At 44.6% G+C, this 23,418-nt stretch overlaps 1 protein-coding gene across 1 annotated transcript; it reads left to right on the top strand.

Annotated features, from left to right (window-relative positions):
* Positions 1-203: 203 nt before the first annotated feature.
* On the top strand, positions 204-7,884 carry LOC124656721 (reticulon-like protein B1). The gene is made up of 5 exons (XM_047195418.1): positions 204-426; positions 6,370-6,550; positions 7,334-7,475; positions 7,559-7,628; positions 7,715-7,884. The coding sequence occupies exons 1-5, from the start codon at positions 204-206 to the stop codon at positions 7,882-7,884; spliced, it is 786 nt and encodes a 261-aa protein (XP_047051374.1).
* The last annotated feature ends 15,534 nt before the right edge of the window (positions 7,885-23,418 follow it).

Genomic DNA, 23,418 nt, shown 5'->3' with positions numbered 1-23,418 from the left:
ATAGAGTATGACAAAGAAGTTTCTCCGGACGTGGAGGACGGCTGGAGATGCCCTCAGTTGACTTTTGGAGCCAGCGCGCCGTCACACGCCCTGACGGTGCGTCCCACTCTCCTCATATTCTAGGCCACTTCCACGCACTGCAGGAAAAGAGGGGAATTCGTGCTTAGCTTTCGTGTAGCTTCCGTTGCTCCGTAGAGCCATCCATGGCCGATCCAATCGAGGAGACCTTAGCCGCGCCACCGCCAACCCCGGCCGCCCTCGGCAGGCCCTGCCGGGGCCCAGCGCTGTCGTTGGAGCCGACCGGTGAGATCGAGACCTCGCCAGAGAAGGTGGGCCCGCCGGCGTCTGCTCCCGACACGTCGGTGAGGTCCCGAGGGTTCAGGCTTCTCGGGGAGGACACCTCCGGGCATAAGGTGCTTGGAGGCGGTAAAAGTACGATGTCTCCATTCCTGTTTATTTTACTTTAATTTTGTGTAGTAGGAAGCACTTGCTATATTTTCTTCGGTACACTTTTGTAGGCGAATTTTCGGTTGATACTGTTATTTGATGCCACTGCGTTGCCACGGTATCTTAAATTTTTAAAAGGTCAAAATGTTTAATTTGCCGCATCTAGTACGGGCAATGAACATAGCTATGCGAGTTTTTGATGTTAAGTTTGTTCCTCTTCCTCGATGCAGCGCATCTTCTATTAGGACGACATTACCACGAGCACACGACGATGTTCTTCCTCCCCTCGATGTGAACCTCTTTCGCTGACATACTTATTGTTATCAACCTCCCTCGCGAATCTTTAACATTGCACTGATTTAGTTTTAACATTGCACTCATTTCCCAATGATTTGGTTGATTGTTTGCTCATTTTCCGCCTATACTAATTCCTTAATATTCTAACTCCAAAAATCATTGGGAAATGAGCTATGTACACCTGGTTGAACCGAACCGCTCCCTCTACCCTGCTGGATCAATCTATCGAGTCAATCAGTTCGTCCTGTACATGGTGTTCTTGCGGCAGAGAGACAGAGGGGCGCGGGCGCGCTGCTGGCGATCATGGACAGCGGCGACCATGGACTGTGCATTGCGTTTTACCTTTGGTCTGTACGTGGCTTTGATCTCCGGTGAATATGCATTTATGTGAATATCCTGTTTCAGTTTTTACCTGTGATCTGTTTCAGTTAATTCACTGATTTCTTCATTTGGAAGCATCTTTGCGTTCAGTCAAAGCAGCTACAACCAGTTATTCCCATGGTTTTAAGTTCGGCCAGCACATCACCACTCTGAACTTGGTTCCTTGCCACCCTTGCAATTCTACAAGACTACCACAAGTCCACAACAACACGAACACACAATCAATCTTGTAGTTTCTCCCTTTAGTTCTTCAACTCGTTCGATTCTTCAGTGCCCAGGCCACGGTGGGCATTCGGGTTTATCTGAAATTTCGATTCTGGGGTGCCTTTAGATGGCAGCCAAAGCTGACCCTACCAAAAACTTAGCGAGCCCCTGAAATTTGGCTGTTGTTTGGACTGGCAACAAAAAATTGGTTCGCCAAAGTCGTGGCTGGGCGGGTGTTTTCACTGCTTGGCTAACACTAACTGTCTTACTCCGTTGTTGCATTATTGTACACAAGGCCATTTTGTTTTTTGGGAGTATGCTTGATGAGTAACTCAAATCAACAAATATAAGATGCATGTTATTCAAAACTACTATATCATTAGATGCATATTTTCATAAACATTTCAATGGTAGTATGTTTTTTGATGACAAATAACTTATATTTGGTTGACTAAATCATTAGTTCAAGGTTGACACGACAAACAAAGTGGCCTTGTATTCATGAACAAAGAAAGAAATTAATTTGTGGTCCCTACATGGATAGCAAGGGAACGCAACCAATAAAAATTGCCCGTGTCACAAGTTCTAGCCCCTATCAATCTTTTCGTGATTATTTTTATTTTGACAGTTTAGTACCGTTTCAGTTTGCTCTGTCCATAAAAAAAAATGTTTTCTGTCCATAGAAAGATGTTGAAAATTGATTAAATTCAAATATATATATTTTGACAAAACTTCTGACATCCTTTTGTAAATAGAGGCAGTACTACCTATATTATTGTATAAAAGTGTTTAGGTACATCAAATTTAGATAATATGAGTCAATCATTGTGAATACTACTACCTCTATTTCGAAATATTATAGATTTTTTTAAAAAGAAATATAGTTTAAAATAAAGGTAATATTATTCTTCAGTTGGTTGCAAACCAAACACCGGGCTACCTTGTCAACATTTTGGACAGTACGTTGGCAACAAACCAAACAACAATATTTTACTAAAATATTTTTTGTTTTGACAATATCTTTTACTAAAACTAGAAGGATACCCCGTGCGTTGCAGCAGGAATCTTCTAAGAAATTATATTGTTTAAATGAAATTGTATAATACATAGTAATATGAATTGTCTGTAGAAGTATGCAATATTCAATTGGCCAAAATAGTTGAGATGCTAAATTTAATTCACATTATTTTTTATATTTGATGGCTATAAATTAGCTATGTGGACATTTTAATCAAAAAAATGGTGACATAAATAGCTTGCATGCAAGGATACATCAATAATGAATGTTAGTGGGGATGACATGGATATTTGATTGGCTAATGGAATAGATGATGTGGGTGGCTTGGATGTAGCTAGAGATAGACTAACATTAATTGCAGTTAGTGGGGTTTTGCTTTATAAGAAGTATAGATATTGGTCACGCCCTTGTGTTGGTCATGCTAAAATATTGGTGGGCTAGTTGGGCTCAAACCAAACAAACCCCTGTTTTTTTAGGTATTTGGTATATCGGGTTCTCATATTGACACCCGAAAATCTCCGAAATATAAATAAATCAAAACCCGACAATTCGGGTGCCCGAAAATTCAGGTTCGGGTTTCGCTGATTTACCCGAATATGGTACTATGATCTTCTCCCCCCGAGGAGGAAGTAGCCGCTGGTGAGCGCGGCGGCCAGGCCTACTAGCTGCATGGGGATGTCGAGGAAGGTGTCGACGACAGCTGCACTAGGACGGCCGGCACGACGGAGAGCGGCAAGCACGACATAGAGCAAGGCAGCGGCAAGCATGGCTGGCTGAGCAGGGAAGCCTAGGAGGGGTCGATGGCGACGACGAACGTGGCGGTGACCGGTAGAGTCGAAGGCGACTAGGTCTTAGTTGCTGCCTTGCTGTTCCGCACGTTCGTGATAGAATAGAGATAAGACCCGAGAGACGGGGTCACGGGGAGTGCGGTGCTCAGTGGGACGACGTGCGTGACTGGGTTAGTGCTAGGGTTAGGTTTTCTAGTTTGTCTTAGGGCTGGAAGAGGATTCGGTTCGCTCGTCTGCAAATCTTCTCGGATCTCGGGAGGTGCTTTACACCGACAAGGTCGGTGGCACGCGAGGTGCCACACACCCTTGGACGTATTTGAGCCTGGCCCACGATTGTGGTTACCGCTCGGTTTGGTACGATGCAGCTCCCGCTCCACAGCTTCCTTTTTCATTTTTTCTTATCATTTATTCTTTGTTTTTTAAATTCGAATAATTACGTATTTGAACAAATTTTGAATTTGAACAATTTTTGAATAAGAATGTTTTCAAATTTGAACAATTTTGGAATTTGAACATTTTTCGAATTTGAACAATTTTCAAGTTTGAACAATTTTTATATTTGAGCATTTTTCAAAATTGAACCATTTTCAATTTGATTTTATGGGTTTGAACATTTTTTGAGATTGAGTAATTTTTTTAATTTGAACATTTTATGAGATTGAACATTTTTGAACTGTGAACATTTTTTGAGATTTGAATTTTTTAAAATCTATTTTTTAAAATATGAGCATTTTTAAATATGAATACTTTTCAAAATCTCAACAATTTTTTAAATATCTTAATGTTTTAGAATCTAAAAAAATAAGAAGAAACAAAAAAGAAAAAGAAAAAAAGAAAGAAAAAAACGAAACAAAAAACGAAAGTAAACGACGAATTGGGCTGACCAGGCCGGACCATACGGGGCTTGGTGCGGCGCGATAACGGCCGACCTTATCTGTGTATAGGAAATCCCAATCCTCCCCGTCGAGCGTGGAAACGGTGCGAGATTCAACTCGTGGGTGCCAGCCCACCATTGGCCCATCATCTCCACCTCCTCTTTATCTTCCTCGTTTTGTTCGTCAACAACTCAGTCCTTCCCATCGCCCCTAAAGCTCCTTGTCGACCCCCCCGCCCTGGACCGCAAACTCCTCGCGGCCGGCAACGCGAGCCACCCTCCTCGAATTTCCCCCACCGCCGCCCGACCTTCCCTCTAAATCCCCACATCTTCTTTGGCTCTGGCAAGGTCCCCGCACCACCACGAAGTTTGTGGTTGTGATGTTTCAATCGTGTCGTGTAGATATAACTAGAGGGCAGGAGGCACGGCAGGGGAGTGGGTGAGCTGGGCTAGGGGTCGGTGGGCAAGCTTTGGAGGAGCGCGACACGGTGAGCGAGCAGGGCTGTGACGGCTGGTCGAATAACAAGCAGGAGGCACAGCCGGAAGCTGGGTACGGGTGCGGTGAGCGAGTTCGCCGAAAACCGGCCTAGTAGCAGGAAATTGGAGTGGGGTCGAGGCAGAGACACCGTGGAGCTATAGCAAGAGGAGCCAGGGCCGGAAATTATGCTGCAGTTGGCACGCCGCCATGGTGATTGTTAAGACGAGGGAATGGGGAAACAAGGTCTGGGCTGGCATCTCTTCTTAGTTAGAGCATCTCTAACAGAGCCCCTATTTCTCGGAAGTCGAAACCGAATAAAGCGAGTTCAGTCTTCCGAAAAACAATTTGGTAGCGGATTTAGCGACGGCGCAGAACAGAAATCGAAAACGTGAACCGAACTCGCTGAAATCAAACGCCGCGGGAAATCGAAATTTGCGATTGCACTCGAATTCATCGAATCAAGCTGAATTCATTCATAATTTTTACAATACTAGAGCAAAATACATGCATATTCCAGCTACATTACGAACTAGGGACCTAATTAAACTAGATTTTTAGTCCCCGGAGTGACTATACTACCGGGGCGCTAATGTCGCCGCCGGAGGGTTTTTGCTCGCCGGGTCTTCCTAGGAGACGACGACCGCCGCCACCTCGACGACCGCTGCCTCGGAGGTGCTCCCGCAGGCTAGAGGCGGCCCGACGGCGGCGTCGTCGTCGCCGTGCGGGGGCAGCGGCGGCAGCGGAGGGCTGCACGCGCCAACAGCGGGGGGCGCATACGCTTCTCCTTCCGGCGCCTCCTCCGCGCGCGCTTGCAGGTACGCCATAATCTCCGGCCACTTCCGGCCGGCCCGCTTCCACGCGCCGTCGGAGTGCCTACGCGTGGCGAGCTCCGGCGACGCCCGCACACCCGGCGGACGCCGAGTTGACCTTCCGGCGCCGGATCGGCCACCTCCCCTACCCACGCGTCTTGCACGCACCATTCCGGACGAAGGGGAGCTGGCCGAAGCGGTGGAGCAGCGTCGGAGAGTCCGGAATCGCTCGTCGGAGCGGACGCAGGCGGCGGCGGCGGGAGAGGAGCGGCGGAGGGGAGTAGTGTTTACGAACCGAACTCCCCTCCGCGAACCCTTTTAATAGGGGTCGTGCGGGGAGTTTCTCGGGCCTCTGAACTTCCGATTCGGGCCGGCCCATGTATTCGGTGTCTGTTCTGCGCGCGTTTCGGCGAACCTGTAAATCCGCCGGAAAAGTTCAGTTCCGGCGGGATTTACGGGCTCTGTTAGAGATGCTCTTAGACAGGGATAATTTGGGTAAACTCTACCAAGCACTTCTCAGCTTGACTATCGAAAAAAGTTTGATATCTCACAGTCACAGGAGTTGTATTTTGGCTATAAAAGCTAAGATTGTAGTGATATTTTGGTAACCTTGGTTTTTGAGTGATATTTTGTAACACACGGTCTTCACCAAGTGTATATTGACTAGTCTCTCTAGAATTTGCATGCCTACTGCTATTTTTTTTAATCCTGGTCTGTTTGGTCATCACAAAGTGATAGTTGGCGACATCGCTAAACTCCTAGATATGTGAAGCTGTTGATTAGGAATAACCTCTTGCAAGGTCTTGAGAGGTTATGTTGTCGTTCTCATGAAATACTTTGTAAAATAGAATGGTCAAGTATTTTCAGTTCATATCGCTACACATAGTTACAGTCAGATCCATTGATGATGAGGACACTGCATGATGCAGTATTATTAACATAGTTATGAAGTCTTAGAATGGTCAAGTATTTTCAGTTCATATAGCTACATATAGTTACAGTCAGATCCATTGATGATGAGGACACTGCATGATGCAGTATTATAAACATAGTTTTGGTACAATCTTGTGCAGCTGCTGGCGTACTGTTATGGAAAGACAAGAAGGCAACTGCTGTATTGATCGGTGTCACAGCGGTCCTATGGGTTTCTTTTGAAGTGTTTGATTACCACTTTTTAACTCTGATATCCCATGTGATGATTGCGGTCCTGGCTGTCTTCTTTCTGTGGTCCAAAGCTATGACTTTCATCAAGAAGTGAGTGCGATATATGGTTATTTTTCACCTGTTCTTTTTTTTGACCATGAAACTTTTTATTAAAAACTCAACCAACTGTACAAAAAGTTATATACAAAGAAGAAAGAAAACGCAAAAATTACAAGAGATTGTCAATCCATGATTGAAACATGTCAGTATGTTTGTCTTTCACTCTATGCACATGCAAAGAGGCTTCATGCACAAACTGTCTCTTCCAGGAAGCAAAAGATGGCCTGATATTCTCAAAAATTGCTCCATTTCTCTGTTTCCAAATGTGCCAGCAGGCTAAAATGATAACTTCTGTGAAAAAAGGCTTTGAGAACTCTTTCCTGGCTGCAATAAACATCTCCTCAATTGTGTCATGATGGGTCCACTCAATTTGTAAATAATTCCATATCCTCTGGCTGAAGTTGCAATCAAAGAAAAGATGTATCCAATCTTCAGTAGCATGAGTGGTGCATAGCACACAAGTAAAATCTGATGTGACATTCCAGTTTCTTCTGCGCAACATGTCTCTAGTATTCAACCTATCACTGACCAAGAGCCACGCAAAAACCTTGATTCTCAAGACCACTTTACACTTCCATATCCAAGAATGCAGTCTACTATCTGGCAAATGTGAAAAACAATGGTTGTAAAAAAGCTGAGCTGAGAAGATGCCCTGTTTCCAAATTGTTACCCAAACATCAGCCCCAGAGCTGTTCAGACTAATGGTGCCAAGAAAAATTTTCACCTGTTCTGGTTAGTGCTGCTTCCATCTTACATCACGTGTTACTTCTTCAGGAGTCCGCCAGATTTTCCTTTAGTTGAGATATCTGAAGTCGTTGCTGTGAATGTGGCACATGCATTGCACAGCGACGTCAACAGAGCCCTTCACTTCTTGCTGGAGATTGCGGTGGGGCATGATCTCAAGAAGTTTCTTGCTGTACGTTTCTGTCCTCACAATTACACATAATGGTTTTACTTTGTTGATTGAGAGTTGTCTAATAGTTATCTTGTGCTTTTTAGGTGATTGCTGCTCTCTGGGTGCTCTCTGAAGTAGGAAGCTGCTGTGACTTCCTCAACTTGATCTTCGTTGGTAATGCATCTTTTTAACATGCGCAATATTATTGGAAAGCTTGGTGCTATATGCTAGTGGACTGATACTTTTGAGGTCTCAAACAGCCCTCGTGATGATCCACATCATACCGATCCTGTACGAAAAGTACAAGGACAAGGTGGATCACTTCGCCGGGAAGGCCCATACCGAGGCATGCAAGAGCTACAAGGTGCTGGGTACCAAAGTTCTGAATAAGATACCCCGGGGACGGGTGAAAGCGAAGAAGCAGACCTAATAGGCTGGTGTCACGTGCATGCATGCTGGGTCGTTTGTGGTTCCGTGATCACAAAATATCTTCATCTTTTGCTTTACAGAATTTTGTTTTTATGTTACTAGAAAATTTGCTCGTACGTTTGCTATGTGTTGATTTTTGTTGAACATATCCAACAGCATCTATATTAAAAATGACATATGGAACATGAATTAGCACATTGAGAACAAGCAAGTGCGAGTGGGTTGGATCGCTTCCTGGGCGAGGTAATTGCACCATTAATACAACAAGTTGTACTCCATATGCATTTTCATACAACATATCTGAATGTGTGTTCTCGCGGTACAAAATGTTGTCCTGGACGTGCACCGGTGGTACACACACGTCCTTGGCCACGGTGGAAGACCATTTTGCAGAAACACCCTCATTGTTTGGCGATTTTGTGTGGCGTTGTTTCATTCCCTCGTTACCATTCAAGTTCCCATCCCCTCTGAACCCTAGCGGCGGCGATGACCTGGCGATGACCTGGCGACTGATGGCGGAGTCGGAGGGAAGCATGGACAACACGGGCAGGTCGCCGCCGCCAGCACCTGCACGTGCTCGCGGAGGGCCGCGGTGGAAGGGCAGGCCGGTGCCCCCAGTACCTGTAGGTGCTCGCGGGGGACAGCAGGTGCGAGATGCGGCGAAGGAGGAGAGGGCGGTGGAGCAGGCGCGGTGGCGCTATGACAAGCACTAATAGAAAACATGGCTTTCGTCCAGCACCCCTGAGAGCATTAGTCCCGGTTTTAAAACGAACCAGGAACAGTGGGGGGCATTGGCCCCGGTTCGACTGGCGTGGCGCGACGCCACCCTATGGTCCCGGTTCGTTTGGGGTCTTTGGTCCCGGTTTGTAATACAAATCGGGCCTAAAGGGGCTGCAGCAGGGGGCTGCAGGCCGTGTCAGGCCCCGATTGCCTCTAGTCCCGGTTGGTATTACCAACCGGGACCAAAGGCCTACCCTTTGGTCACGGTTTGCCTTACCTATACCTTGCCCATGCCCAAGTGTGAGCCACACTTAGCCATTTTCCACTTCTTAGCACAAGAGAGGTGTATGTTGCTTTGCCCTCTTCATATGCACAAGAGGTGTTCGATGAAACACCTAAGAGCTTTTGCCACTTGAGTTCACACAAAACAAGCCAAACTTAACTGTCTTTTTTTTCTCCATCGAGGTTAACAACTTTATCCTTTCATCTATCATTGATAAAATGCATGTGTATATATATACATCGTTTCACTAATCATGATGTTCTGTAATGGTTTTTGATAAGCTTAATTATATCATGCAGATGAATCGGCAATGGATGTACATTGATCGACGCTTTGACGAGTTCACTTCGGGCCTGAGAAATTTTATCGACGTGGATGAGGAAAACAAACATGGTGGTTTTATGTATTGTCCATGTGTTAAATATAAGAATGTCATAAATTACTCTTCCTCGAGTACCATTCACAGCCACCTGCTGCGGTCCGGTTTCATGCCCTAGTACAATTGTTGGACCAAACACGGAGAAAGAGGAGTTATGATGGAAGACAATGAAGAAGAAGAGGATGATTACAACTATCCCATGTTCGCTGAATACAGTGATACTGCGAAGGGGGGTTGTTTTCATCAGAAGGCAATCAAGAGGCACCAGATGAGTCTGCTGATTATCTTGGTCGGGCCATTGCTGATGCAAGGAGAGAATGTGAAACTGAAATGGAAAGGTTGAACTTCGACCAGATGTTAGAGGATCACAATAAATTATTGTACCCAACTTGCGAAGATTGCCAGAAAAAGCTAGGTAGCACAATGGAATTGTTGCAATGGAAGGCAGAGAACGGTATCACTGACTTAGGATTTGAAAAGTTGCTGAAAAAAATTAAGAAACAACTTCCAAGGGGTAACGAATTGCCCGTCAGTACGTACGAAGTGAAGAAGGTTGTCTACCCTCTAGGATTAGACGTGCAAAACATACATGCATGCATTAATGACTGCCTCCTCTACCGCGGTGAGTACGCGAATTTGGATGCATGTCCGGTGTGCACTGCATTGCGGTATATGATCAGATGAGATGACCCGGGTGATGTTGAGGGCGAGCGCCCCAGGAAGAGGGTTCTTGCCAAGGTTATGTGGGATGCTTCTATAATACCACGGCTGAAACGTTTGTTCAGAAATAAAGAGCATGCTAGGTTGTTGCGATGGCACAAAGAAGACCGTAAGAAAGACGAGATGTTGAGACACCCTGTTGATGGGTCCCAGTGGGAAAAAATGGATAGGGAGTTCCCGTACTTTGCAGAGGATGCAAGGAACTTAAGGTTTGGTCTAAATACAGATGACATGAATCCTTTTGGAGGGCAGAGCTACAGTCATAGCACTTGGCATGTGACTCTTTGTATCTACAACCTTCCTCCTTGGTTGTGCATGAAGCGGAAGTTCATTATGATGTCAGCGCTCATCCAAGCCCCGAAGCAACCCGACAACGATATTGATGTTTACCTGAAATCATTAGTTGAATAACTTCTACAGTTGTGGTCTGTGTGGGACGAGCACAACCAGGAGGAATTTGACCTACGAGCGCTGCTTTTTGTAACTATCAATTTATTGGCCTGCTCTTGGTAACATTTTAGGACAGTCAGATGAGGGATACAATGCATGCACGCACTGTTTAGATGAGACCGAAGGTGAATATTTGGATAAATATAAGAAGGTCGTGTACCTGGGGCATCGTCGATTTCTTATGCGTACCCAGCCCGTAAGAAAGAAAGGCAAGCATTACAACGGTGAGGCAGATCACCGGAAGAAGCCTGCCCACCGTAAGGGTGCTGATATATTTGGTATGGTCAAGCATCTAAAAGTAATATTTGGAAAGGGTCTTGGCGGAACGTCTGTTCTGAATGACGCTGCCATGTAGAAGAAGAAATACATATTTTGGGAGCTACCCTATTGGAAAGTACTAGAGGTCCGCTCTTCAATCGATGTGATGCACATGACGAAGAATCTTTGTGTGAACCTGCTAGGATTCCTGGGCGTGTACGGGAAGACAAAAGATACACCAGAAGCACGGGAGGACCAGCAACGTATGAAAGATCCAAAAAAAACTACATGAGACAGATAAAGGACGTCATTACTCCAGCTATGCTCTTACAAAAGCAGAGAAGGATGTCTTTTTTGAATGCCTAAGCAGTATCAAGGTCCCATGTGGCTTCTCCTCCAATATAAAGGGAATAAAAAAATATGGCAGAGACAAATTCTAGAACCTGAAGTCTCATGACTGCCACGTGATAATGATGCAGTTGTTTCCGATTGCATTGAGGGGCTTCTACTGGAAAATGTTTGAGTGCCCATTTTGAAGGTATGTGCATTCCTCAATGCAATTTCTCAGAAGGTAATCAATCCAGAAAGTCTACAGAGGTTGCAGAATGATGTGGTCCAATGTCTTGTTAGTTTTGAGTTGGTGTTCCCACCATCCATCTTTAATATTATGACGCATCTCCTTGTTCACCTGGTCGACGAGATTTCCATTCTCGGTCTTGTGTTTCTACACAATATGTTCCCCTTCAAGAGGTTCATGGGAGTCTTAAAGAAATATGTTCATTACTGTGCTAGGCCAGAAGGAAGGATCTCCAAGGGCTATGGAACAGAGGAGGTCATTGAGTTATGTGTTGACTCTATTCCCGACCTTAAGTCGATTGGTGTTCCTGAATTGCGCCATGAGGGGGGACTGAGTGGAAAAGGCACGCTAGGAAAGAAAGCAATGATATGTAGGGACTGTCATTCTTTCACTCAAGCATACTACACAGTTCTACAAAGTTCCACCTTGGTGGCTCCGTATATCAATGTACACAAGAATTTTGTACGCTCCCAGAAGCCAGGGCAGTCAGACAATTGGATTATACGTGAACACATGTCAACTTTCGGCGGTTGGTTGCAAAAACATCTCATGAATGATGCCACTGCTGGAGATCAGCTGTACTTGTTGGCCTAGACACCATCTCCGACTGTATTGACTTTCCAAGGGTACGAGATAAATGAGAATACATTTTACATGATTGCCCAAGATAAAAAGAGCACCAACCAAAACAGTGGTGTCCGCTTTGATGCAACAAACAACAAAGGCCAAAAGGACACATGTTATGGTTACATAGAGGAGATATGGGAACTTGACTATGAACCTTCTTTTAAGGTCCCTTTGTTTAGGTGCAAATGGGTCAAGACACTAGTAACATATGGGGCTTTAATGATGGTCTGGGGCTGACGTTTGAGAAATCCGTCAGCGATTGTCTTTTTCTATGATGATACGGTGTTTTCGCATCGCAGATGGCGTTTGGGCCGCTCGTCCCGAAAAATTAGTGACAGGCGAGGTCTAAACGTCAACGATTGTGCAAAAATGAGCATCGCGGGGGGGTGGGCGGCCCGAACTACGGAGTCAGCAGGGGGGGTCGTCACAAAATTTTGGCTTCGGGCCGGTGGACACACCTGACCCACACTCTGCACGCTTCTGTTCACGTATTTTTCTGTCGCCCGCGCAACAGTCCAAGGCCTGCAGCACTGGGACCCATATTTGTAAGGGGGGACAATCATTGTTTGCACACATGTACTTGGCCTACAACACTCGGGCCCGCATGTCAGGTGTCGACACGACCCACCTGCATGGGGCCACCCGTTTCGACAGCCTCCAGGCATATGAAGTTGACCAGACCTGTCAGTACCACCAACATGGGTTCCACATGTCAGTTGCCATGCCAATTTTTTTTGATCACGTGCGAGCACAAGTGTGTGTCTGCCGTCAATTCTGGACGCATGGCCCCGTAGGTCAGAGCCAGGTGGGACCCTTCTCTGAGAGTTTTGGTGGGTCTGGCATGCCAGAGATCTGTAGGGCCCGCATGTCAGATCCTAGTGGGACCCACGTGTGACAGTTTTGGTGGGTCCGGCATGCTAGAGATCTGTAGGCTCCGCATGTCAGAACCTGGTGGGTCCCAGCTTGCCCGAGCTTGGTGGGCCCAACTTGTCATAGTGTGGAAACAATATGTCAGAGCTTGTGGGGCCCATATGTCAGAGCTTGGTGGGTCCCTGGTCCTATTCCTGTCGGGCCCACATGTAGCCATGGGACCTACTGGATTCACTAGGTGTCCCACCTGTCAGCTACACGTGGAGGTGTCCTTGGGCCAGATTGGCTGACTAAAGGCCTAAGGCCAATTTATTCAGGTCGGAACAAGACACGCAGAGGAAATTACTGGCCCTTAATTACTTGGCCCAATTCCAATTTATTCTGGTTGAAACAAGATACACATAAGAGCCCAGAATATATTCGAAGCCGAATAATGGGCCCAAGGCCTATTCCTGGAAAGTTAAATCCCAACCAGATCTATTTAGCTAGATTTAGGTTCTTCTCAGAACGACTCGACAGGTTTTGGTCTTGTCTAAAAATAAACAGTGTTCGCGCCCTACAAACTGTATTCGATGGGAGGCTTTCCCCCAAATTTTTGAATTACCAAATTTAGGCTGGCCAGGGCTGGGGTTGCACGACCTGCAGCGCCGTCCACAACTAGCTAGCTAGCATGGCGACACAAGTTGATCCATTACCACCTGTGCCCCGTACAACTTCGTCGTACTCCTCCACGATGTCTGCGGGTCTCCCCTCCATCCCGTATATTGCCGCCGCCGGCACCCGAGCGGATTCATCACCATCGTCCACCATTGCTTGCACCTCACCACATTCTCCAGTGTCTAGCCTGCTCCGAATAACCCCTTCTTCGGGCCGGCAGGTTGCAGCCACGGTAAGGTTTTGGCCTCTTTCTCCTTTTTGGTTGTGTGCATCCGTACTGCCATTAGGATGTTGCGTTGTTGGAGAGGCTGGGTGTAATTGGTATCTTATGATTTTAAAAGTATCATCCATTTATTAGTAGTACATCCGTCCTAAAATAACTGTCTTCGAGTAATGTGCAATTTTAGAACGCTCTAGAAGTATTTTTTGGACAATTTTCTAAAATTCGAAGCCTCCGAATATTGTGCAGATTAGTGTCACTTGAAATTTGAGGCATGGTTCGTGTTTTTCGAAAGAATACATGGAAGGTCTGATTGGATTTATGAACTTTGTTCGAGGTAGATTCCGTGAGAATGATAAAATACTCTGCCCATGTACGGAGTGTTTGAATCTCAAGTATAGTACTCAAATTCATGTGCAGTGTCATTTGTTCGTAAGGGACATGGATCCTACTTACCAGAGGTGGGTACATCACGGAGAGCCCTCTGATGCAGTTGTTATTGTACATGGTAATGATTTGCCTGGAAATCATGAAGAGGTGAATATTTTAGAGGAGTTCAATACATGGGTTATAGAACATCCTGTGGTGCCTGATGATGGAAGTGTAAATCATGCACTGGAATTTGATACAAAAAGTATTAAATATCCCGTCGAGCTGCCCGACAATAGTCCTGATCATGGATTGGTGAATCATGCAGAGGACTTTGATGCAAATGCGATTAAACATCCTGCCGAGGTGTTTGTCCACAATGATGCTTATCATGGAGAGGTGAATCATACAGAGGGATTTGCTGCTAATGTCATTGAACATCCTCTCGACATGCCTGACAATGATGCTGATAGTGGAGGGGCGAATCATGCAGAGGAATTTCTTGCAGATGTTATGGAACATACTGCCGAGGTGTCTATCAATGATGCTGATCGGTGTGATGCGTTTTTTGCAAACCTAGAAACTGCAACTGTCTATCAGGGACATAATCTATACTGCATTAATGCTTACCCAGCTCTGAGTAATCATTTAGGGCGTACAACAAGAGGATATGCTGCTTTTGTTCACTGTGACAAGAATGGTGTTTCAAATCATCCAAAAGACCAAATTGCAGCAATAATCGAGTTAGCTCTACATTTACCGGAAGAAGAGGCGATGCTCCAAGCTCCTCTCCAATATAGGTGGAAGTTCCCAGCTGAGAAGTGGTTGTATGCTATAAAGCATGGTCTGAGGAAAATATCGACCTTTTTGGGCATGGACTTAGATGTACTTCTGGATACGATTATGGATATTTTAAAGGTGAAATTGCTAAAATAGTGTGGTTTGTGTTGAACAGCTGTGATGAAGTTGAGCAATACAGAGAGTATGGTATTCACATCTATTACTTGTGTACATTCGAACATGCCTATCTACCTATTGACTTATTTTCAAATTTTGGCAGAATGTTCAGACAAGAGTTGGAGCAAGGAGGAGTGCCAGACATTTAAAAAATGATGAATACATGGTTTGCATCATGGTTCAGATGCTATGTTAGTTTTCATTCTCACATTGTAAGAACTCTTGGAACAGTGGTTTTATCAGCAGATCGTGATATATTTCTTTGCTTGTGTTTTGGCAGATACTGAAGATTAAGAATGGCAATCTGGTAGATGATGATATCTTCGCGTTGGCATGTGGTCCTGATCACAGAATCACGAAATACTCAACATGTATAGTGAATGGGGTTCGATTTTGCACGGCTGTAAGGGGTGTGAATAAGAAGCGAGAGAATGGTGGAATCATGATAGCAAGCACATATGGTGAAGATGAAGACCTGATTGCTTGCCATGGAACCCTGAAAGAGATTATTATGTTACAGTACCATGGTGACAGGTATGTGGTTTTGTTTAGATGTGCCTGGCTTAATTACACCGGAGGAGAAAACTGCTCTCAAAAATGACAGATCTTCGAAAAACACACATGCAAGAAGTCAATGGACCAAGGATGATACTTTAGTTCTAGCTATGCATGCTAAAAAGGTTTTCCCTTTTTCGGCACTACCAATGGTGAGTACTACAATGACAATTGTTCTTATGGAGAAATGATTGTAGATAGTGATCAGGAATAGATTCCCACCAACAAATTATCATCCTGTTGTAATCGCATAACTTGCATTCTGGCCATGTCTCAAACTTATGATAGGTAGATCAATGTTGAATGATTTTATTTATTTGTTTGTTTAATTACGCGAAGCTGAAAATGTTTCAGCAACTGTACTGCAACAATTTGTAAAACAAGTTGTACTTGCAACTACATACATCCACCTCAATTTCCAATTTGGTGTTTATAGAGGATTTCGTTCCTACATCCTGGCCATTTGCATCTCGAGCCAAGATAACCTCCTCCGGCTTCAAACTCATTGTCTCCAAGTGATAAATAACTATTGTATGAAACTGTGCTATATAGAGTGTGCAGCCTGATAATCTAATAAAAAGAAGATTATACTGATGTAGATCAGCATTAATGTTGCATTACAACTTTCCAAATACAAGGCCCATCAAAAGAAAGAAAATGCAACCACGTACTTGTATTTTACAACCAGAACCCAGCGAGATCTAAAACTAGACCTACAACCTACCAGAGAAGTATCTAGAGTAGACGATACTCAGCTCACCCGTCCACTTTGACCGGTGAGGCCAGCCGATGAAATGGGGAGAGCAGCTCAGTGAGGACGGGGCGACTCTCAAGCGAGAAGGGGGAGAAAGATAGCGGAAAGACACATAGCTAGCCCAGTCAAGGAAGAAGACACACTGCTGAGCTCAGCGTGCAGACGTAATCATACCAAGAGACATTGCTAAACCTACTGAAACCAACACCATTAAAATCACTCTCATACATCTGCCTTCTTTCTTCCCCTTGTGCTGCAGCAGTTCGAGCTCTAAGCACGAAATCTCTTCCATCTTATCCCAGACAACATTGCGCAGGTCAATGATGAGTTGCTTCGCGAAGGGGCTCGGCAACTCACCTTCCTCGTCATACCACCAGAAAAACTTGCATTTTTTCACCCTAGCACAATGGAACAAGAAGCAGAGCAAATTAAACACCGAGAAAAGGGGATTTCGAAGATCCTAATATATGGTGATTTACCTTTGGCCTGGAGCAGCTGTCGTACCTCCTTCCAGGATTAGGGTTACTCCATGAGATCTGGCGTGGTGTCTTCCTGCCGCAGAAGGTACATTGACGACCTTGAGCGTAGTTGCTCGGCGCCTCCCTGCTACGAATCGGAGGTCCCAAGCGCCGGTGCCGAGCGGTGTAGTATGGGTTGTCCTCCAAGTACGAGCTTCCCGTGCTCCTTTCCGACATTGGCAGAATGTGTTGTTTCGAACTCCAAGGAGTGAGTGGAAGAAAATAAGGCTTGTGGAGGTTGTGGAGCGTGTGAGAGATGTTGTCACCTCTTATTGCACCTGGTGATGTTACTCACCTCATTTCCACATACGCAAACAAGAAAATATGAATCATATTATAAGGCGTGAGATGTTGTCACCTCTTCTTGCACCTGGTGATCTTACCCACCTTATTTCCATAGACGCACACAAGAAAATATGTAGAGCTAATGTCAAAAAAAATGCAGAGTGAAGCCTGACACTGCATCATGTTATAAGGTATTTTTTTACTTACGTCATCAGTAATGGCTACAAAAGGCAGAGCAATAGTTCAGCACACATCACATAGCTAGCACAGAGCTACTATCCCACAACCATCAAACGTCACCAAAAGTTCAAAAAAGGCCGACCGGCGAGAAAAGGCTAAATTAGAACTGTTAGGTAATTAGGGGTGATCATTGCAGGAGACCTCTCTCTCACAGGAGGTGATGCGGTCGTACATTATCATCTTGAACCCGTTTGGGATGACCTTGAACATCACGTAGTCACCCACCTTCAAGCCAAGGAAATCAGCAAGGCCATACCACCCATTGTCGAGGACGATTGGTTGCATGGGGTTGTCTCTGGCCTTCACGCGGCGGCTTCTAGACTTGACGTCCGTGTCCTCGTTGAATGGATGTGCATGCACATTCTATATGCATCCCGCTCTGTAATTGATTACCACTACAAGAGGGTAGGTGCGCCCGCTAACGTACGTCCTAAACTCCTGTGGGATGAGGAGCATATACTAGTCATCTTCTTCCAACTGGACGCACCAGCGCTTAGGATGCCGCATGTTGGCTTGGTGGCCGACCTTGGTAGGGTGGGAAGGAGGGTTGTACAAACTATCTAGGTCCATACGATTAGCTTTTGCCCTCGCAATGGCCACATCTCGCCTTCCAGGCAGCTTCGGCTTATTCGAACTCGGAGTCAACCGGAGACAATCCTCGTATCCAACTGGTAGAAGCCCATCACAATTGTAGTAGGAGTCCTTCTCGAGCTTCGATACTGCTTTGTCCTACATGAATCGTCATGTAGCCATACAATGTATGATCATATATATACCAGAACCCGCACGAGATACAAAAATATGTATACTGCAGGCATTATCAAAATTTTAATACATTAACACGACACTGCATTTTCAAAATTAGCTAAAACTAGAAAGTACACCATCTAAATTGATTGAGCAGCACAATGCACAATCAAATTTACCCAATTTTTTTTTGGAACATGAGCACCAGTGCTCCTGGTTTTCAAAAATCATACGTTTTGGATTTCAAAAAATTGAAATTAAATACCCACGCATACATATATTCCAAAGGTACACTAGGAACTTTCGAGAAAATTATGTTGTATTTTGAGCTATACAAAAAAGACAAGGTTTTGACAAATATCTAATCCTATAAGTAGCCACAAATTTGTTTTTTCATGTAGCTCAAAATACAATGCAATTTCTACCGAACCTTCACACAAGTATTCAGGACATGTGTATCTATTCATAAAATAAATGTGATGACTTTTTGAAACAAAAATACACGATTTTTGAATATTTTGAAAAGGGATTTCTATTTTCGTGCCCTCGGGTCGTTAGTTGTACTCAGTTTTCCCCAGCCCCTTAGTTTTTCCTCAGTTTTCCCCAAGCCTATGTCTGAAACCCGCAGAAGGAGCTCAGACGGAAGGAATCCGTTTATTTGGACGTTCTGTGCTGACGTGTTGCGCCGCGTCGTCTGTGGGGCCGCGTCGGGTGGGGCCGTGTCGCGTGGGGCTGGTAGAAAGGGACCGCATGGGACAGGACGAGAAGCGTTTGGTTGCACGTGAGCAGGAGCTGGGTTTTGTCTCTCTCGGCCCAAATTGGCATTTTTAAGAGCACCTTTTCCCCTCTTTCTCTCTCTGTCTTTTTCACCAAATTAGTATCAAATCTAGAGAAGCTTCTATTTCTGTCTTTCTTCAATATGGCAGCAAATCTAGTCGCAAATCTAGTAGCAAATCTCTGGGGGTTATTTATGCCTTTTGGCCCTCGTTTTTGCCCAATATGGCAGCAAATCTAGTAGCAAATCTAGAAGCTAGTATATGATAAATTCACAACGAAGCATAATCACAAAACTAAGTATAATACATAAACTGCATACGAGCAGCCAAAAGCGAGCAATAACGTTGTTAATGTTCACGACAAACTAAGCTGAAAAATATGCAAGACGCACGCAATGTATGGACAACAAGAAGATTAGGATGAATGAATTTGTTCTTCATTCCTCCTCATATATTTCTTCGTCGCTCCATTCGTGCATTACCCCAAGGAAATATTCATTGAACTCCTTCCGTCTGCAGTGTGCCGCCAATACATCCTCCAAACGGTATGGCTTCGTTCATTTCTCATACCGTAGCTTCCTATTCTATCCACACGTACTGGCCACTCATCCCAGGCCTTTGTATCATGAGAGTACTCTACGATATAACCCAAATCCGTGTAGTAGATGCTGCCGAGTCGAAGTGTCGGGTACACTCCGGTGTCGACGGAGATACACCGGATATAATTCACGAAGAAGGCATTACTGCCAATGTTACGACCGGATGGAGAGAGCGGCTCCGAGTGTCCACACGGTACACCAATGGTTTGCCCGCCAAAGCCTCGCTGACCAACAACACAAGCAGCAGATCACCATCCGACTTCACAAGGTAGAACTTCGACGTCCAAGTTCGGAAATGAAATTAGTGTCTCCATCTTGACAGGTGCTCGCGCGCTGCTGCAACTCGTACATTGGTGCACACTATTCTTCCGATCTCAAAATTGTCCGCAGCCTACGCATACGGTTCACCATTGAACGGGGTAATGCTACGCAGACAATGGTTCTTGATCGAAAATCTTCCTTCTCCCCAATCTTCATTTATATCCTTAGTTGGAGTGCTCTCATCGACCCAACCAATTTCCGGCGGGTAATGTGCGGTGATGGCATGTACAGCACACGTCCGTTGGGAACCCCAAGAGGAAGGTATGATGCGCACAGTAGCAAGTTTTCCCTCATAAAGAAACCAAGGTTTATCGAACCAGGAGGAGCCAAGAAGCACGTTGAAGGTTGATGGCGGCGAGATGTAGTGCGGCGCAACACCAGAGATTCCGGCGCCAACGTGGAACCTGCACAACACAACCAAAGTACTTTGCCCCAACGAAACAGAGTGAGGTTGTCAATCTCACCGGCTTGCTGTAACAAAGGATTAGATGTATAGTGTGGATGATGATTGTTTGCAGAAAACGAGTAGAACAAGTATTGCAGTAGATTGTATTCAATGTAAAAGAATGGACCGGGGTCCACGAGTTCACTAGAGGTGTCTCTCCCATAAGATAAATAGCATGTTGGGTGAACAAATTACGGTCGGGCAATTGACAAATAGAGAGGGCATGACAATGCACATACATGATATGATAAGTATAGTGAGATTTAATTGGGCATTACGACAAAGTACATAGACCGCTATCCAGCATGCATCTATGCCTAAAAAGTCCACCTTCAGGTTATCATCCGAACCCCTTCCAGTATTAAGTTGCAAACAACAGACAATTGCATTAATTATGGTGCGTAATGTAATCAATAACTACATCCTCGGACATAGCATAAATGTTTTATCCCTAGTGGCAACAGCACATCCACAACCTTAGAACTTTCCATCACTCGTCCCGATTTAATGGAGGCATGAACCCACTATCGAGCATAAATACTCCCTCTTGGAGTTAAGAGTAAAAACTTGGCTGAGCCTCTACTAATAACGGAGAGCATGCAAGATCATAAACAACACATAGGTAATAGATTGATAATCAACATAACATAGTATTCTCTATCCATCGGATCCCGACAAACACAACATATAGAATTACAGATAGATGATCTTGATCATGTTAGGCAGCTCACAAGATCCGACAATGAAGCACATGCGGAGAAGACAACCATCTAGCTACTGCTATGGACCCATAGTCCGAGGGTGAACTACTCACTCATCACTCCGGAGGCGACCATGGCGGTGAAGAGTCCTCCGGGAGATGATTCCCCTCTCCGGCAGGGTGCCGGAGGCGATCTCCGGAATCCCCCGAGATGGGATTGGCGGCGGCGGCGTCTCAGTAAGGTTTTCCGTATCGTGGCTCTCGGTACTGGGGGTTTCGCGACGGAGGCTTTAAGTAGGCGGAAGGGCAGTTCAAGAGGCGACGCGAGGGGCCCACACAACAGGACCGGGCGGCCAGGAGGTGGGCCGTGCCGCCCTGGCGTGTCGCCGCCTCGTCGCCTCACTTGGTTTCCCTTTCGGTCTTCTGGAAGCTTCATGGCAAAATAGGACCCTGGGCGTTGATTTCGTCCAATTCCGAGAATGTTTCCTTTGTAGGATTTCTGAAACCAAAAACAGCAGAAAACAGCAACTGGCTCTTCGGCATCTCGTTAATAGGTTAGTGCCGGAAAATGCATAAATATGACATAAAGTATGCATAAAACATGTAGATATCATCAATAATGTGGCATGGAACATAAGAAATTATCGATACGTCGGAGACGTATCGGCATCCCCAAGCTTAGTTCTCGCTCGTCCCGAGCGGGTAAACGATAACAAAGATAATTTCCGGAGTGACATGCCATCATAACCTTGATCATACTATTGTAAGCATATGTAATGAATGCAGCGATCAAAACAATGGTAATGACATGAGTAAACAACTGAATCATAAAGCAAAGACTTTTCATGAATAGTACTTCAAGACAAGCATCAATAAGTCTTGCATAAGAGTTAACTCATAAAGCAATAAATCAAAGTAAAGGTATTGAAGCAACACAAAGGAAGATTAAGTTTCAGCGGTTGCTTTCAACTTATAACATGTATATCTCATGGATAATTGTCAACATAGAGTAATATAACAAGTGCAATATGCAAGTATGTAGGAATCAATGCACAGTTCACACAAGTGTTTGCTTCTTGAGGTGGAGAGAGATAGGTGAACTGACTCAACATAAAAGTAAAAGAAAGGCCCTTCGCAGAGAGGAAGCATTGATTGCTATATTTGTGCTAGAGCTTTGGTTTTGAAAACATGAAACAATTTTGTCAACGGTAGTAATAAAGCATATGTATCATGTAAATTATATCTTACAAGTTGCAAGCCTCATGCATAGTATACTAATAGTGCCCGCACCTTGTCCTAATTAGCTTGGATTACCGGGATTATCATCGCAATACACATGTTTTAACCAAGTGTCACAAAGGGGTACCTCTATACCGCCTGTACAAAGGTCTAAGGAGAAAGCTCGCATTTGGATTTCTCACTTTTTGATTATTCTCAACTTAGACATCCATACCGGGACAACATAGACAACAGATAATGGACTCCTCTTTAATGCATAAGCATGTTGCAACAATTAATGTTCTCATATGAGATTGAGGATATATGTCCAAAACTGAAACTTCCACCATGATTCATGGCTTTAGTTAGCGGCCCAATGTTCTTCTCTAACAATATGCATGCTCTAACCATTAAATGAGTGGTAAATCTCCCTTACTTCAGACAAGACGGACATGCATAGCAACTCACATGATATTCAACATAGAGTTGATGGCGTCCCCAGGAACATGGTTATCGCACAACAAGAAACTTAATAAGAGATAAAGTGCATAAGTATATATTCAATACCACAATAGTTTTTAGGCTATTTGTCCCATGAGCTATATATTGCAAAGGAGAATGATGGAAATTTAAAGGTAGCACTCAAGCAATTTACTTTGGAATGGTGGAGAAATACCATGTAGTAGGTAGGTATGGTGGACACAAATGGCATAGTGGTTGGCTCAAGGATTTTGGATGCATGAGAAGTATTCCCTCTCGATACAAGGTTTAGGCTAGCAAGGTTATTTGAAACAAACACAAGGATGAACCGGTGCAGCAAAACTCACATAAAAGACATATTGTAAACATTATAAGACTCTACACCGTCTTCCTTGTTGTTCAAAACTCAATACTAGAAATTATCTAGACTTTAGAGAGACCAAATATGCAAACCAAATTTAGCAAGCTCTATGTATTTCTTCATTAATGGGTGCAAAGTATATGATGCAAGAGCTTAAACATGAGCACAACAATTGCCAAGTATCAAATTATTCAAGACATTTTAGAATTACTACATGTAGCATTTCCCGATTCCAACCATATAACAATTTAACGAAGAAGATTCAACCTTCGCCATGAATACTATGAGTAAAGCCTAAGGACATATTTGTCCATATGCAACAGTGGAGTGTGTCTCTCTCCCACACAATGAATGCTAGGATCCATTTTATTCAAACAAAAACAAAAATAAAAACAAACCAACGCTCCAAGCAAAGCACATAAGATGTGATGGAATAAAAATATAGTTTC

Source organism: Lolium rigidum, chromosome 1 (assembly GCF_022539505.1).
Source record: "Lolium rigidum isolate FL_2022 chromosome 1, APGP_CSIRO_Lrig_0.1, whole genome shotgun sequence".
NCBI lineage: Eukaryota > Viridiplantae > Streptophyta > Magnoliopsida > Poales > Poaceae > Lolium > Lolium rigidum.
Note: the sequence above shows the minus strand (reverse complement) of the source record. Positions and strands in the feature narration are given on the sequence as shown.